Source organism: Propithecus coquereli, unplaced genomic scaffold (assembly GCF_000956105.1).
Source record: "Propithecus coquereli isolate 6110/MARCELLA unplaced genomic scaffold, Pcoq_1.0 Scaffold301, whole genome shotgun sequence".
NCBI lineage: Eukaryota > Metazoa > Chordata > Mammalia > Primates > Indriidae > Propithecus > Propithecus coquereli.
Window position 1 is genome coordinate 230908 of NW_012148631.1, and position 17102 is coordinate 248009.

At 51.5% G+C, this 17102-nt stretch overlaps 1 protein-coding gene across 2 annotated transcripts in view; it reads right to left on the reverse strand.

The window, feature by feature from the left end:
* The window catches only part of SLIT3 (slit homolog 3 (Drosophila)), a 593250-nt gene that overhangs the window by 81778 nt on the left and 494370 nt on the right, over positions 1-17102 (reverse strand). For both annotated transcript variants that reach the window (XM_012649737.1, XM_012649736.1), the window contains exons 13-14: positions 11010-11153; positions 9539-9702 (exon numbers count right to left, since the gene is read on the reverse strand). In XM_012649737.1, coding sequence (XP_012505191.1) covers positions 9539-9702; positions 11010-11153 — 308 coding nt within the window. The remainder of the gene's footprint in view (positions 1-9538; positions 9703-11009; positions 11154-17102) is intronic.

Below are 17102 nucleotides of genomic sequence, written 5' to 3' on the forward strand. Positions count from 1 at the left end.
AAATCTAAATAACGAGATTTCGATGGGACTTTGATGGGTCCTCTATTCCAGAGAAGAGGAATAAGGTATGGGTAAGGGGTCGCAGACTCAATTGTCTTCAGGCCCCAGCAGATAACAGTAGGAGTGAAGGCCAAGCATGTAGCAATAAATGACCATCCACACCTGGCTTCAACACCGGGCAGACAGTGACGAGGTTCGAAGACCTGGGAAATAGGAGCCCACAGCTTTAATGCTTGGGAATTCAGCTCACGGTTTCCTGTTATTCTTTTTTGTTTTGTTTTTTGTAAGAGAAGCCAGATGTTTAAACAATATCAGTAATAAAATTTAAAACACTGTGAAGACAAACAAAATGCATCCAAGGGTCAGATTTGGCCTCTGTCTTAGAAAGTTCTGTTTAACTATGGGGAAAGGTCTGCTCCAAGGAGCTAAAAGTTGAAGCTCAGATTTACTTTTTTGGAATTGAATTTCTTTCGAGGTTGCACAGTAATGGTAATAGGACCAATGGTCTGACGTCTCTGAGAGATGCCCAGGGGCCCGCTTTAATGATCAGAAGTGACCTCCTGGCACCCAGGCAGACACTCATGTGGCCATGAAATCACTCCAGAGGTAACTGGGAGCTCTGGTTCTCCTACCACACACGAGCTCATCGATGGGCTGGGTCTTCCTTCTCCCCTCACCCTCAACATTTCATTAGCACAATACTAGGCACAAAGCGAGCACTCGGTACACATTTGTCCAATGCGGGGTGGGGTGTCACTAGCACCTGAGTGTCCTGTACGTAGTTGGGACGTATCTCAGAGAACGGGAACGTTATCTGCCTGCTTAGCTCGGGAGGCATCACCCTGGTGATCTTACTGCGTCAGGAGCGACACAGGGCGTCGGCAGTTGGGTTTTTAGCAGCAGAGGGCACGGGTTTGTCCAGGCCTTGCCACTTACCAGCCTCCGTCTCTCCACATGGAAAATGGGAATCAAACAGCTTCCCCTGTCTCGCAGGGGCTATTGTGAAGATGCGAGTAAGATCACGGAGGTGAGCGCCTCCGGAAAGGGTCACGGGATGTACGGATGCCTGTGATTCATTTGGCATCTCGGAGGCCACTAAAACATCAGTGTAGCTAGTGGTAATAGCTGCCAGTTACTGAACATGTATTCTTCCAACTGCAAAGGGGTGATACCATGTAATCCTCGTGATGCTCTCAGGTTATGATAACTCCATTTTACAGATGAGGAAACTGAATCCCACGGGCCACCCGGTCGGGGCAGAGGGATGAACCCAGGTAGGCTGCTTGCAGGATCCACATGATTAAGCCTATGCCTTACTGTGGATGTGCTTTCCCCAAACCTTTATCCCAGTCCCCGTGGGAATGACCATAAAGCCGGACTTGGTGGAGGTGGATTGCACGGGATGTTTTCCTGCAGTGGCCTATGGTGAGGCAGGAAGCAGATCTCTCCCACCCTCTTAGCTGCTCACCCCTTGGATTGTCTCCCTGTGGAAATCCCTGATTGGAAATGAACTTGTTGGGTCTCGGATTCAAAGTGACACCAGCTACCCTTAAGACAGGGAGTCCGAAAACTGGTCCTGCCCTCCTTTCCCTCTCTGCTCCCTCCCGCCCCTCCTTCATCTCCTCCTCCACCCTCAGGCTTGAATGAGCAAATCTGTGTCCGTATCCCCACGGTTATGCACGTGGTTTCCTGGTCCAACGTATCACGCAAATCTCTGGCCTTGGCTTGCCAGCTACTGCCCCCTGAATAACTCTGACCTGGACCATTTTCCTCAGGACACATCAGCGTGCTGAGTCCCGGGCGAGTTTCATTTTGCAAATGCTGCTGGATGCCTACCCTCTCTCGTTCCCTGCCCGTGGACCTACCCAGCGATGGCATGAAGGGGCATTTCGCACATACACGTAGACATTTCCTTCAGTCCCTGTGTATGATGGGACCCTTGCAAAGCAAAGGAGTTCTGACTGCTGATCAAAGGCAGAAAGACAGGAGGGGGCACACTTTGCTCTGCCACACGAAGAGCCCGCAGGCGTGCGCCGGCTGGGCGGTGGCTGGGGACAGCCGCCTATTAAATGCACTTTTGTTTAATCAAGGTGAGAGAGTCTGTAGTTAGCAGGAATCGCTCTCAGTAGTATAGTTAGATTATAACTGGCGGACCTCTGCAATGGAGCCGCTGACCCATTTTAATGAAATGATTTTGCAATTAGATTTGATGGACTAATGTGTTCTTTCCAATATTTCTCCCCCTGCTGTTTTTGTTATTGCCCTGGTTTGTAATAACGAGGGGGTCGGAATGTGATATTTTATAGGAGTGGGAGCCAGAAATGTTAATAACGGCGTATGTACACAACCGAAAAAGTTTGTTCCCCGTCACTGCCAGCCCGAAATGCCATCTCTGTCACTTCATATTTCATTACCGAAACTACCCGGGGTTTCTCGGAGCCATTTGTTATGCCTAATGCTCATAACTACCCAAAAGTATTTTTAACTTTTCCAGAGCTTTAAAAGTCAATTTCAATCTCTATGCATATTTGTCACTGCCAGAAATACTTAGTAGGAGAGGACCAACTGCAAAAGGCGGCTGTTGCTTCTCTTTGGGACGAGTTCAGACAGGAGGGACCCTGGAGGATTTGAAGGACCATAAAACTCAACCTCGGTGGAGACAGGCCTTGGAAGAGCTGATGTCACCTGGCATTTTGCCTGCTCCTGCCCCTGGAGCCCTCCTCCCCTTTCGCGGGCAGCCCAGAACAACGACACTTGGTATGTGATCACAGACAAGCTTTAATAGACGGAGGTGGGGGTAGGAGGTGCAAATCCACAGAAACACGACTTTATTATAAATCCCTGCCCTGCGGCCACTCCCGAGAGGAACGTATGTCACAGGTGGGTGGTCAGGGGTTGGGGCACGAAGGGGGCCAAAGCTCTCCTTCTTTGGATGGACTTGGCTGGGTTGGGGTCAGAGGCCAACGCCAGGCCCAGGATGGCTGCTGCCATTAGCAGTCTGCACTTTGTGTCATCTTTTGGGCAACCAGTCTGTTGACTGGAAGTCACAAATTCATCATTATCTGATCAGCATGAACCTGCCAACTCACATGTCCAGAGTTCTCTCTACTCCCAATATCCCTAAGATGGGTGGGATGAAAGAAGTGAGGGGAGAAGCAGAAAGAGGAACTGGGGGGAATGTGAAGGCTTGTCAGGGCTCATCAGCTTGGAAAGAACGTGATGTGACCAAGCAAAGGGTCACATGTGATGGAGGGAATCTAGGGAACTCTGGCAGGCACACAGTATCCACTCTGGGCGAGGCTGGGGACCAGCCATCAGTGCCTGGAAAGCACTGCTTCACTGAGAGTTTGGGGACCAGTTGGGCAGGGCGCTTCCTAGCGAGCTGTCCCCATCTGAGTCTGTTACTAGACCAGCCATCTGCCTCAAAGCAGAGGGAAATGCCCACGGCTGGTGGCTGGTGCCACCGGGTCACAGCCTGCTGCTGCAGGACCAGGAAGGCACCACTGTGGACCCACTCCCAAAGGCCTGGCCCCCGCAGGGCGGGGCAGTGCCAGGGAAATCAGAATGCCCCCCTCTGTAAGGAGCAAAAGGGAATTTCTCCAGGTTGAGGATTTGCTCTGTACAGACGGGATCTTGGTCTATTTATGCTGGAGGGGAACTGCCATTTAAATAGTGCTTTTTCTCTTTCTTGCTCCAGTTATTTGAAAGGGAGCATTCAAAAAATGTTCACCTCCCTATCAACTCAAGATTTAAAAAATGTTCTAATTCAAGGCCATGGGACTGTCCATAGCTGGGAAGGCTGGGTATGCCAGCAGTAGAGCACGGCCACTTTGCAGTCAGATGACCCCGGGCGAATTAGTTAACCTTTCTGGGCCTCAATATCCTTATCTGTAAAATGGGACCTAGAACGTTGTAAAAAACAGTTCCCTGGCCTGTATGGTAAGCACCCAACGTATGTTAAGAAAGTTTCAGAGAGGCAAAGTCTCCCCCTTGCCCGGCAGTGGTTGGCCCCAGCTCTGAGGGGCAATCTGAGGGAGGGGAGACAGCAAGTCACACCTCATGACAGGAGCTCAGAGCCCAGCTCCTAGTTCTCAGCCAGGCTGTGGTTCCCACCTCCGCCCTCTCTCAGGGGGCAAGACGCGGACTCCCGGGCAGGAATCAACAACAATCTTCTAGTTACACTGGCTCTAGGATTTATCATGAAGCAAGCAAAATAAGAGGCACCAAGATCCCTCTCTTTATTGTCTGAGACAGCAGGCTTTGCCCCATCCCCCGCCCCGTCCCCCGGCACCTCCGTGCTAGCTGTGCCTTTCAAGGTCAAGGAGACAAACTGGACTTTTGGCCTCATGGGGTTCAGGGCCAAAGTTTCCACAGGGAGTGAGGCTCAGTTTCAGAGGGAGCCTCAGGTTAACTCCTACGTCTGGGACTCGCGCCAGTTTCATCCATTCTCATGCTCACATTTGTTTCAAATGAAGTGGATACCAGCAAAGGTGGTGGGGGGTCACAAGCGGTATGGAGTCCCCTCTGGGTTAGCCACCACTGGGGAAAAGGGCCTTGGGCTGGGACTCTCCCACGCAGCAAGGGGGCACACGACTCAGGTAGGCTTGTTCCCTTCCAACAGGAGATGATGCACAGGATTTCTGAGCTCGGATCTAGCTGTTACTCCTTGTCTGGCATCCAGGCTAGATGTGGGGGAGGGCGACTCCATTTTGGGTGGGAGGTGTGGATACCGATCTCAGCTTGGCCCCACCGTGCTTCTCCACACCCGTTTCACCCTGTGTCTGAGTCCTTCGACACTCCCACCCTCCTGCCCTTTGTGAGTTGAGACTGGGAGAGGTGGGTCTGGCAGGTGGTGGGCTGCGGTGCTCCAGAGCAGAGGAGAGGTGTCCAGCGGTGGTGGCGGTGGCGGCGGGCCATGCTGCAGGAGAGCACGGTGCTTTCCGCGGTGCTTGACAGAACCATGTTCCGTTTCCATCGTTCCACCACATGGTTAGATCAAGCACAAAGGAAAGCCCCGCGGCGACTGGTCAGAGTCAAGGTCAGGAAGCAGCGTCAGAGAGAGGACAGGAGCGCTCAGAGGAAGCAGCGTGGAGAAGCGGAAACCGGAGCAGGCCCCACTGAGCGTGATTAGTACCAGGAGTGGGGTTCCACTGGACGCTTCCGAAGACAGGAGCCCCACTGCCCTCGTGCCCCGCCCCAGGGGAGACACAGGAGGAAGGGAGAAGAATGGGTGGGATCATTGGACACCCATACTCAGGAGCATCAGGACAGGGTGGATCCTTCCCAAGGGAATGAAAGGACACTCAGATGTCTGTGGTCCTATCTTAGGCCTGAACTGAGCCTCCAGACTTCATCCAATCACACCAATGGGTCTGACAAGACATCAAACTCAGCAAAGCATCATCTGCATGCTTTGCAACATAGTGCCAGTCCCAACGGCTGAGTGGTTCTATCAGCGTCCATTCCTCTATGCCCTTAAATCAAGAGACAGGGGTCTAGCAAAGCTGCGATGCTCTTTTTGGAAAAGAAGCCCCCTTGTGACATTTCACAATTCAGGCGTCTCCTCAATAACCGTCAGGGTCCCCAGAAACCCTCCGGCTCATGTTCAGCCCAGATCATTTAAGGCAGAGTAGAGGAGGCGTGTGGCGTCAAAAGAAAATACATCTCCCTAGCTAGAGAAAGAGAAGCAAAGCCAAATGGGCCTTCGGTGTGGGGCTGAGAACCCTGACTTTCGCAGAGATGGTGGCCAGTGCCTCTCAGTGAGCGACGTTTTTCAGACTAAGAGAAGGAAGGAAGTGGAAGGCAAGTGATCCATGCGAGGGGAAGAAACCTAATTTTAGGGTCCTTCTTGATTTCCTGATCTCTTCTTTGGCTAGGAATCACGGGAGTGGGTGGGACTGACTGACAACCACTGTCTGGGGTGCCAAGGGTCCAGGTGAGGGTGCCCCGTTTTTATAGTCCCAGCTGTGAGAGATCGCGGCAGTTTTCACACACCTGCTGACTTGGGACTTCCTCCCACATGGCAACGGGCTGGAGATGTGTGCACCTCAAAGAGACGACAGCCAGGGCCAGGTGACCGAGACCCTCCCTGCCTGACCTCTGACATGAGGGCCAGGGTCACCATTCCTCCACAATGTATTTTTGGGACTGAGTTTGTTGACAAGATGGTCTTAGCATCTTGACAGTGCACAGGCTGTCTGCAGCGATGGCCCAGTTAGGAAGAGCTGGGCCACAGTGCTGGGGCTGGCCCCTCCTCGTTCCTCAGCCCTCACCTTTTACTCACCAGAGCCAACCATGCCATCTACACTCAGCTCCACTTTGACACCCAGACATGCAGGGCTCTGTGAACACTCCGGTTCTGGGATTTGGTATTTGAGTTTGATCAGCACCTCAGTACACACGCAGCAAAAATTCATCCCTTTTGTGCAGACCCCTCCCCCAGCCCACCAAGCCTTAAGATGTCATTTTCCTCATCCTTGCTTTCCTTCTACAAAAGGCAACGGAGGGACCAGGCAGGGGTGGAGGCGGAAAGGGGGTAAATTGTCAGGAATCTTCACAGTATGTCAGAAGTCCTAGGTTTTGGATCTTGCCCTGAAAATAATACCTATACCTTAGATAAGACTTCTCCACTATATGGTCCTCAATTTCTTCATCTCCAGAGTAAACTGGGTGACCTTTGAGGTCTCCCAAATTCCGTAATTCCCTAAGCCCTATCTTGCTGTTTGCCATCTTTGGACACATTGCATCACCACCCTCTGGACTCTCCAACAAGAGAGTTTCTTCTCTCGCAAAGCGGGGAGGCACGAGGGAAGACAGACAGCTCCCTGCAACTGCTACATGCTCCCCAGGGATGAATGGGCCTGGGTCCCAGGCGGCCAGACGGCACCTTTTCAGGAGCACTCAATCTGATGGTCAGATTACCCCAGCGGACAGCATCCAGCCCTAAACGGCTCTTGCTGCCCAGGGCGGCGGATGCAGCTGACGGAGAGAGGCAGACACCAGACAGCTGGGGAAGCAGACGCCCTGCCTAAGGAGTGGCTTTACGCATTGCTGGAGCAGCCCTCAAATTGGCTCCTAATTACATCAGCTGGCTTTTCATTGGGGGTGCTTTTAGGGGAAAGTAAAACGCAGAGTTATTATCTGTCAAATCCAGTCTGTGTCACCTGCCCTCCTTCTCTCTTCTGGAGCTTCCTGGAAACACACGGCTTTAGATCTATGGTTCTGGTATCACCCAAGGCCAAGCAGGTCTGGGCTCTGGCGTTTCTCAAAGCCAGGGCCTTTCGAGTTCAGCAGCAGCTCTCTCAGCCACGTAAAATTAAAGCACAGTGAGTGCTATCTGTCAGGCTCAGCACAGCTCCAAACGTCTCTACCTTTATAGGAATAATCTTTCTGCTTAGTATTATTATTATTATTTTTAAAGTTCTTTAGACAGGGTCAATCCAAGAGTCAAACCCAGCCCCTTCCCCTGTCTGTGTTTTTTATTTCCAACCACTCCTACTCCACATAAAAGCAGCCAGGATCCTGCAAATGCAGAGGTAGGTGGGTCGACAGGCAGGTAGGTAGGTGGCGGCAGAGCCAGAGTTAGAACTCAGCTCTACTGTTTCCTAGGTCCACTTTCTATTTCCTCTTTCTCCTACTTAGATGTTTCTACACTGCCACCCCCAATCCCAGCCCACAGCCATTCCCAGGCAATCGCCCAGATTGTGTTCCTGGGAGATGCCGGTCCTCGAACCCCAGGCTGACTCCATCCCTGCTCTGCGGTCCAGGGCCTCGGCACCAACCCGGGGGTCCAAGATATTGACAGGACACTTACGAGACCCAGGGGTGGGGGCTGGCAGGCGTATCCTGCCCTCCTCTGACTCTCGCTGCCCCTCTTCTTGGGCACCACGGCTTGGCAGAGCAAATTAACTCAGCCCTGGCCAAATGGGTGGGAAAGGAGGGAACGAGCCTGGTGTCAGTCATGGGGAAAGGCTCTGGGAAAGGATGGTTGTCTATCAGGTGACAGCTCTGGGCTGGGAGGAGATTTTCTTCCCAGAGATGCTGCCAGGCCCAGAAAGGAACCTAAGGAAACAGTTGAGGGGGTGGGGCCATGAGATCCGGAGTGAAGTCATTCAGACAGGTACAGCTCCTTCCCAAATACTCCTTCTCTCCTAGATGCTGTGTGGGGTTGAGGAGCGAGCCGGACCTGAGGTCCAGTCCTGCCTCCACTGTCTGCTGGCCTGTGATCTCGGGGTGCCCCTTCACCTCTGAGCCCTCGGCTTCCTCTGCCGTAGAACGGGGATCTCTCCTGCCCACCTCACAGGACTACCAGAAGGAGCAAATCAGATTACAAGAGCTCAGCGCAGCCCTCATCACAAGTGCAAAATTGCTCTTGCAATCGACATCAGTATTCTGGGGACAGCAAATTGGCACCAACTCCCCATAGTGCCACAAAGTCCCTGTGTTATCTAAGCCCTCTTGAGGTACTTGCTTCCAGTAAAAAAAAAAAAAAAAAAAGAAAATGAAATAGCTCAAGTTCATCATTCTGGAGACACAGACTAAAGAGTCTGACTTAAAGGACAAGAACACGTTGCAAGAAGCCTGCCTGCCGGCCTTCTCCGATGGCCGTCCCACACGCTGGCACTCGCCCTAGGAAAACTCGCTCGCAGCAGAGGCTCCCGGGCAGGGGCAGAAGCACCGTTGTTGCTGACACACAGATTGCGAGGTTGGCTCCAACCCATCTCAGCACTTCATGCTATCAATCTCTCCCCATTGGGAACACAATGCAGCGTGGTGATTTTTTCCAGTAGAAAAGGACACAAATGATAGTAATTTTTAACTGCCTGTTCATCTAGCTCTCGGGTCAAGGAGAGCTACTTCTCTTTTCCAAGATGGGCTGAGAATTCCCCTGCCGTTCACCCACATGTCCTTCCTGGGTGCAGGGGGGAGGAAAGTTTCTAGGGAGAGGTTGGGCACAGGAAAACAAAGATTTTTGTCTGCTAAAGCACAATTCTTACTGTTCTCTCCATACTCAGAACGTAGCTGTCTGGGGTGGAGGAGGTAGCTAGCAAAAGTGTTTTTTGTGAACATGTGAAACCCATAATACACAGTGATTGAGGGTCTATGCCACAGCCTTAGTGCAGAGTAGGGAGGTCCCCAAATTACACACCATCTGCACCCTGGCCTGGGCTATATTTACTTCCCTATCTGTTCTTTGGGGAGTACATTTTAGAAACTTAAAAAATAAATCTTAGCTCTAAAGGGCACGTGTGCAAAAGCTGCCCCCACCCCGCTTCTACCTTGCTCTGGAGACACACTGCCGCCTGGGCTCTATCTCCCCCGAAGCCGCCTCCCCCTCCCCCATGCTTTTATTTTGTGTGTGTGTGTTTTATTTTAAATCCATAAGGTAATTGGTTTTCTGCAGGGCTAACTGCATTTCCCCAATTTAATTTGCAGGAGCCATTACAGTGCTCGCTGTCCTCCAGATTGGATTACCGGCCTCTCCGAGGCTGCTGTATTCTGAGCCACAAAGCGGGGCCCAGCCCTGTAACCTGATTACCTGAGCAGCGGAACTTCTTGCTCTTGATCTGGCTGATGCGCTTGTTGGCGAGCCGGCGCGGGCTGCTGCAGCGGGCCCCGCTTGTCTCGATGGGGTTGTCCTGGAGGTAGTCGGCCAGCCACTTCAAGTGGCAGTCGCACACAAACGGGTTTTGGGCTAAGTGGCTGCAAGAGGGATGGGACTGTTAATCAGGAGTGACCCACGGGGCCTCGCTCCACCACCACCCTGCCTGGTGCTGGGTCCTGGCGATCCGTTGCTGGTCCACCCCCAACTCGCCCCAGGAGGCCTGGCGGGTGCTGCTTTCACACGGGACTCGAAGAGAGGGCCTGAGGCCTGCTGTCTGCAAAAGACAGTCACAGATGCAGCTGGCGTCTGGTCTGGAGAATCTGTCTCCCAGCTCTTCCCACTTAGGGCGGGATCCATCACCGACTGCCTCTCCTCTCACCCACGCCAATTCTGACGGGCCAAGCAAGTCGCGGGCTTAGAGTTTACACTTCGGGTAGAGTGCATTTTATTTCTCCAAGCTCAGTGATACCAGGCACATAAAGCAGCTGGCATGGCGCCTGGCATATGGTGGGTGTTCCATATATACTAGTGGTATTGTTGTAATTAGCCTCATCATCATGAGAGCACCGTGGGCCTCGCTTTCCCTGGCTGAGTAAGAAACACTCCGCAAAGAACCGAACACGGGGCTTGGCACGTGGTCGGTGCTCACTACCCAGCAGCTGCTCTGACTGCGTATCGGTTCCTGTCTCTGGCTGCAGGGGCAGTAAGTACCAGATGACTTACAGGGTCTCCAGAAGCCCCCAGGCTCATTGCAGGCCTGGGGCTGAGATCTAAGCCTAATGCTGGAACCATCAGAAATTGGGCTGAGATCTGTACTCAGATGTCATATATTTAACTGAAATATTTATGAACATCTGCAGTGCTTGGAAGTGAGGAAATACATCCCAAGGAGAGAGATGAAACATTCCAAGAGTGCCCATATCAGAGGCTTGGTTTTGCAGGGCGGAGGGGGATTGTGGATCGGCAGCAATGGGTCATCAGCAGAGATGGAGCTGCTCAGAATACAGTGGCCACGGTGGTTGCGAGTGTGGCTCAGGAGTGTCTCTGTCTGGATTCAAATCCTGTTCCTTACTAGCTGTGTGACCTTGAGTAAGTTACCTAACCTTTCTGTGCCTTGGTTTCCTCACATATGGGAATAATAACAGCTTCTGCCAAATAGGGTTGTTGTGAGCATAATGGTTTTATTAATAAATAAATAGGGCAAGTACTCAGCATAGTGTCAAGCACTGTGTAAGTGCTCAGTACGGGGTAAGCTATTATTATTTTTATTATTCTAGCCTCACTGCAGGCTCTAGAACTCCTCCTGGATGCCCTCATTCTGCCCTGATTTGGGCGTTTTCCATGATGGGCATTCGGGGTCTCCTGCTGCCTGGGCACCCGCTGGCACTCCCAGCAGCATACTCACAGAGTCTGGATGGACTGCAGAGGGGCAAAGAGCCCCTTGCTGATGGTCTGCAGCTTGTTGTCATACAGGGAGAGCAAGGTGAGGTCCTGCAGGTCCTGAAAGGTGTTTACCCGCAGGCAGTTGATCTTGTTGGCATTGAGGAGGCTGCAAGCAGAAGAGAAGCTGGTGATTCACTCACCCTGGAATCACCCGAGGGGCAAGGGCCGCACCTGCGGGGATGGGCTGCAAAACTCCCATCACTCATCCTTGCAGCCCTGAGCTCTCGCCATGGAACACAGAAGACAGGGAGCTGCATTCCTGTGGCTACTGAAACTCCAAACACAGCTGGGCACTCGCACACACTGTCACCATAGACACTGTAGCACACACCGCTATCACCTTTGCACCCATGACCTTGAAGGAAGACCTGAAATGGCAACCCGTGGGCTTCACTGTCTGCTTTAGAATTCAGAGCGTTCAGGAATTGAAAAGGAAAAAACGATCATCTGGCATAATGGTTTCAAAGCTCTGATTGATTGACTAAGGGCTGTTTGATTCAGAAAATTCCTTAGCGTTCTTTTGCATCACTGATCTCGTTGGAAACCTGACGAAAGTTACAGGTCATCCTCCTGGAAAAAAGGCATCCATGTGTAGGCACGTGTGATTTGACCTCTGCCCTTTCCCCAACCTAATCCTAACCCCACTTCCCCACTCACTCCCCTTCAGTCCCACCACTGCTTTTTTGTTCCTCAGACACACCATGAGTGTTTCTGCCCAGGTCCTCTGAGCACCCTCTTCACCCTCTTTCAGCAAGGCCAGCTGCTCCCCCGCTGCATGGCACCTTGCACGCTGCCTCCTCGGAGAGGCCCGCCCTGACTGCCTCATCAACAGGCCCCGTTGTTGCCTCTCACGTCCCCCGCTCTGTCTCCCTCCTGGCACTCAACTCGATTTGCGATCATAGGATATTTGTTTAGCATTTGTGTCTCGCATGAGACTAAAAGCTCCATCGTGGCATAAACGACAACTGCTTTTTTCCTGTTTATTCTTTTTGTTTTTGTTTTTTTTTTTTTTTTTTACAGAGTGTCACTATGTTGTCCGGGCTAGAGTGAGTGCCGTGGCGTCATCCTAGCTCACAGCAACCTCAGACTCCTGGGCTCAAGCGATCCTCCTGCCTCAGCCTCCCAGGTAGCTGGGACTACAGGCATGCGCCACCATGCCCGGCTAATTTTTTTTTTTCTATATATTTTTAGTTGTCCAGTTAATTTCTTTCTATTTTTAGTAGAGACGGGGTCTCGCGCTTGCTCAGGCTGGTTTCGAACTCCTGAGCTCAAACAATCTGCCCGCCTCAGCGTCCCAGAGTGCTAGGATTACAGGCGTGAGCCACCACGCCCGGCCTCCTGTTTATTCTTAGTGCTCATTCCTTATTAAGACCCAACTCCATATGCAACCTCGGGGGTCTCACTCCTCTAAGGTGCCCCCGATCCCTCAGGGTCAGCCTTCCTATCCACAAGGCACCCATTCAGCTGTGTTTTTAGCTCTCCAGACCCTCCCCCAACTGTCCCCAAAAAGGTGTCACAGGCAGCTGCCCTCTGGTCTAGCAGAGAGGACGCTGTAAGTGTTGCAGAGACTTTTCCAGGGTGGGTCGGGCAAGTCAAGCGAACTTAGGTCCCAAGAATTCCTTTACTGACCTCAGACGGACCAGCTGTGCCCTTGAAACTGGCGCAGAACCCTTTCTTACCCCCCTTGCATGAAAGTGGGATGAAGGAGGAACTAAACTAACAAGCACAAACGCTGAATTAAAAAAACGTCTATGCTCAAGGCTGGCTCAGAGCTTCCCTGGTGGGGAACGACCCACGCATGTGTAACCGCCTGGCTCGCCTCAGCAGTCTCTCGACACCAGGATCCGGGGGCACTTCAGCTGGCAACAGTGGGGCTGCCCATGGTGCTAAATCATCCGGGCCACCTCTCCCGTGCTGCAGGCCCCCCGTGCACCCCACGTGCAGGCAGGCAGCTGTGGTGGTGACAAGTGGAAGAAGAACTGCCTGTTTAATCTGGCTAATAATGGGCACGGTCCCCAGGGTTCACACAGATGTCCTCCTGCCACACAACAGAAAAAAAGCTCATGCTGCGAGAATACGTCCTACATTTTCCGGAGTGCTTTCCTGACATCCCATTATTCTCACAATAATCTGGGCAGATGGGCAGAGCCAGCCTCACAAGTTACAGGTGAGGAAACTGAGGCTGAGTGTGGCAGGCTTGTTCAAGGTCACACATGCTTCCAGGGCGCGCGCTGGAAGTGGTTAGGATAATCTGGGTCTCTAGAGGACTGTTTCTTCTTTGTGACTGTCTTATCTACCCCGCCCACCTGCCTATCCTCTTTGCAACATTTTGCCCAAGCATTTCCTGTGCTTTGTGTATTAAATCATAGTCAAGATCAGTCCATTCCAGGCAGGGGGGGTGGGGTGGGAAAGTCAAAGAAATATACTACAGAGCTGAGAAACTGGGAGAAAGGTTAGAGGACCCCACAGGGCCAAGCAAAACACACACAGACATACACACACACACACATACACACGCACAGGTTTTGGTTCGTTTACCAAAAAATGTACATGGTAAATGATTTGTTCCAAACCTTGATATTCAAGGCCTTCTGAGCGCAGCATCTAATTAGGAAATGTTCAATTATTCAGTATAGATCAGGTCAGAGGTACCTATCTGATGGCCTGAGGATAGAGTCCTTCTTACGACATACTGCAACATGCCATGTGCAAATCTGTGCATTCAGCCCTTCCTCTGTTTCAAAAGTCAGGAAATTTCATATATCCCTCCCCCTAGATTCTTCTCTTAAAAAACACAATTCAGACACTTAGGCAACACTGGGTCCACTGGAAGCGGCCATGTGGTGGCTGCTCCCGTTAGATAGGACTTAATGCTCTCTGTTTGCCACAGTCCTCACTACTCCCTACTGAACACCCTTCACGAGTTTATTTGACGTTCCTTGCCTGAGTAGGCATTTAGATTTGGGACCTCAGTGCAGATTCATGAGCCCAGTTGTAGTGCTTGGTTCTGGGGAGTGTTAGACACCGGACAAGGAGGATGGCCGTGGGGAAAGAGAACATAGGCCTGCCTTGAAAGGACATCCAAACTGAATGCCACCCTGGCAACCTTCCTCACTCATCAGACCTATCTAGGCTTCTGTTTCTCATCCAGATCCTTCTTTGTTTCCTATTGCTCCTAGATCTCTTAGCATGGAATGTTGTTTCAAAGACATAAGGCATCAAAACAACCCAGGCTGGCAGAATTACTAGGCACAGATAGCCCAATGTGCAGAGCTTGTAAAGCATGGAGTGAAAGAAAATGCAAAAGGGTAGAGCCTCCTGGTCACTCATTCTCTCCCAAGATGCTTGGCCCCCCTCGGGCGAGACGTGTAGGTGCAGGAAGCGATAAAATTAAGCTGCTTATCCAGAATTAGATGCTGAGGACAGCCTCACCGATTGCCAGCATCAGCAAGATCTAACAGCCTGTCCCTCTGCCCTCTCTCCTTGGGGAGGAAGGTTGGCAGCTACTCAGCTCAGCCTGGCTTCCATGAAAGGAGCTCTGAGCTGTCCGGTACATGGACAAGAGTTGGAGGAGAATTTAAAAAGTGCCATATTTTGGAGCAAATAGAGAGTAAACAACTATATGAAATGGGGCTCGGCAATTATATAAGAAGGCCTAAACACAGGCCTCTGTCTGTCACCAGAGGGACTGATTCTGTTTCTTTGCAGCAGAGACTCTAGGATGCTTGATCTGTCTTGGTTCACCCCCTTTGAAGAGCAGTGGGTAACTGCTGTGTGAAATGATGATAAGAATGCAGCATCCACTCTGGAAATGACATCTTTGTGTGTAGGCCTGTGCCAAGCATTTTACAAAGCACTTTCCATGCACTATCTTGTGCACTGTTATTATCTTCATTATTCTGATGAGGAAACTGAGGTTCAGAGTGGAGACGACTTGACCAAGGTCCCCCAGCACTAAGTAAAACTCCAGCCTGTCCGATTCCAAAGCTTATCTCTTATCCATTATGTAAAATCCGTGGTCTCTTTTCCATGTTCTCCGTCTGGGGAGTGGCTATTTTTGCGGGACTTCGGACATACCTGAGCATGCTTCAGGTAGACAAAGGTCTGGCTGGGTCTGGAAGATCTTGTTTGCCTCTTGGGAGCGTAGAGGCATCAGAAGTCCTGCTGACTCTTGGGGAGGAGTCTCAGCTTGGGATGCTCACCAAACTTTTGCTGGTACAAGCTGGCAGGTTCTTTCCTGAGTCGCTTGTACCTGTACAAGGCAGGGCTTCTACCTTCAGAGATCGATGACTAAATGCTGATGTGGGAGCTGGAATGCCTGGCTCTGTGCTCCCCTCCCCTGGAATTTTTACTGTATTCTGGGCAGGTCAGAAGACAATGATGAGACAGAGACAATAGCAATAGGATGCAAGGTGGGATGTTCCAGGTTGCCTCATCCAAGAGGCTGCCTGGTACTCAAACTGAAAACTTTGACAACCCAACTAGAACTCAGTCTAATCTTCTGTTGGATCCAGTGAGTCGGGTGGTTGGGGGCATATGTGTTCATAAACATTTCCCCAGAAGCAGATCCAACTATCTTGGGGTCACCTGCTCCCAGATCCGCCTCTCAAAGGAGCCTCAGAAGTCATATAAATAAAAAGAGATGATCAGAGCAGGTGAACAGCAGGGGCCACGTGACCTAACAGGTAACGCGTGCTACACACTACATGTGGCCAGGCACTTACCAACTTTACAAATATCAATTTGTTTAATCTCCCAACAGTCCTACAAGGTAAATACTATCTCCCTTTGACAGGTGACACTTCTGGGACTCAGAGGGCTTCCATAACTTTGACCAAAGTTCCACAACCAGTGAGTGGTAGCTTAATATTTGGACCCATGCTAACACAGTCCAAAGACTGCTCCCAGCAATGTTACCCTGACACCCAGTGCTCTCTCACTAAGGGACCATGGGAGTCACCTGATGCTTGCGGGAGGAGGTGGAGGCACCCTCTTTGTAGCTACTCCCATCAACTCAGAGGTGATTTTACAATAAAACACAACAAAAAGAGCCATGTTCCTGTCAGAGGAAATTAAGGAGAGTGGCGCATTCCAGAGTGGGAGTATGTGTACAGCACCTTCTAAATTTATTTCCAAGTCTGAGCTCTGGGCGGCCCTCTGCCACCCCTCTTCTCGGAGCACTTTCGGCTGCCACATATGTTCCATGTCAAGAGGTATTAGCACTCAGCCCATCGACTAACCAACATAACTGCGCTGCTGAGAGATAATCCTTTCCAGGAGCTGTTGCCTTCAGGAGAAGCAAGGCCAGAAACAGAAGCCACGAAGAGTCACCAAGCTGGAGCTTGAGGGGGAAAACGAAATGCTCGAGTTGGGGCTGAGGGTTCCCGTGGCTCAAGTCTTGCTGCTAGAGGACGGGGACTGGCTCGGGCAGAACAGGCCCCCGGGTGTCCTTGCCCCTCGCGGTAAGTAGTGTGCAGCTTCATTCGTTCAGGGTCCAGTCGCATGGGGAGATGGCCCTCAGGAGGAAAACGAGGTCCACTGTGATCTATAAAAAAGACCCACCATGCCCAGCGTCTAGAGAAAGGCAAATGGGGCGGAAGACCCTTGAGCCCCACCGAGAGTTGCTGCCCCTGCTCAGATCCGCTCCTCAGCGATGAATGCCCCTCTCAGGCCTTTGCTGCAGGGTTTGGAAAACACACACATCTGGAGTCGGGCTTCAGGATAAATTGCATCAAAATCACCTTGGCAACTCCGGCGACTCATATGTTGATTCAGGGCCCAGAGCTATCATTCGGGTGGTATTTACGTTCTCCACACCTGACCGGGGGTCTGTGGAAGGCACTGGTCATGTTATGTTACTCCTCCCACTTCTATGATGTTTGTCTGGAAATGCTGAAAGCATTTTCCAAACTCCGGAGTGCAAGGTCTTCTCAGAGAGCTGTGCCAAGGAAGAGTGCAGTGGCCCTTTCCAGGAGAATGGACGGAGGTTCTTTTAGGAAAGGCCCCGGAATAGGAAGATGGGCCCAGGCTCCGGCCAAGAGGGATGCTTCGTGGA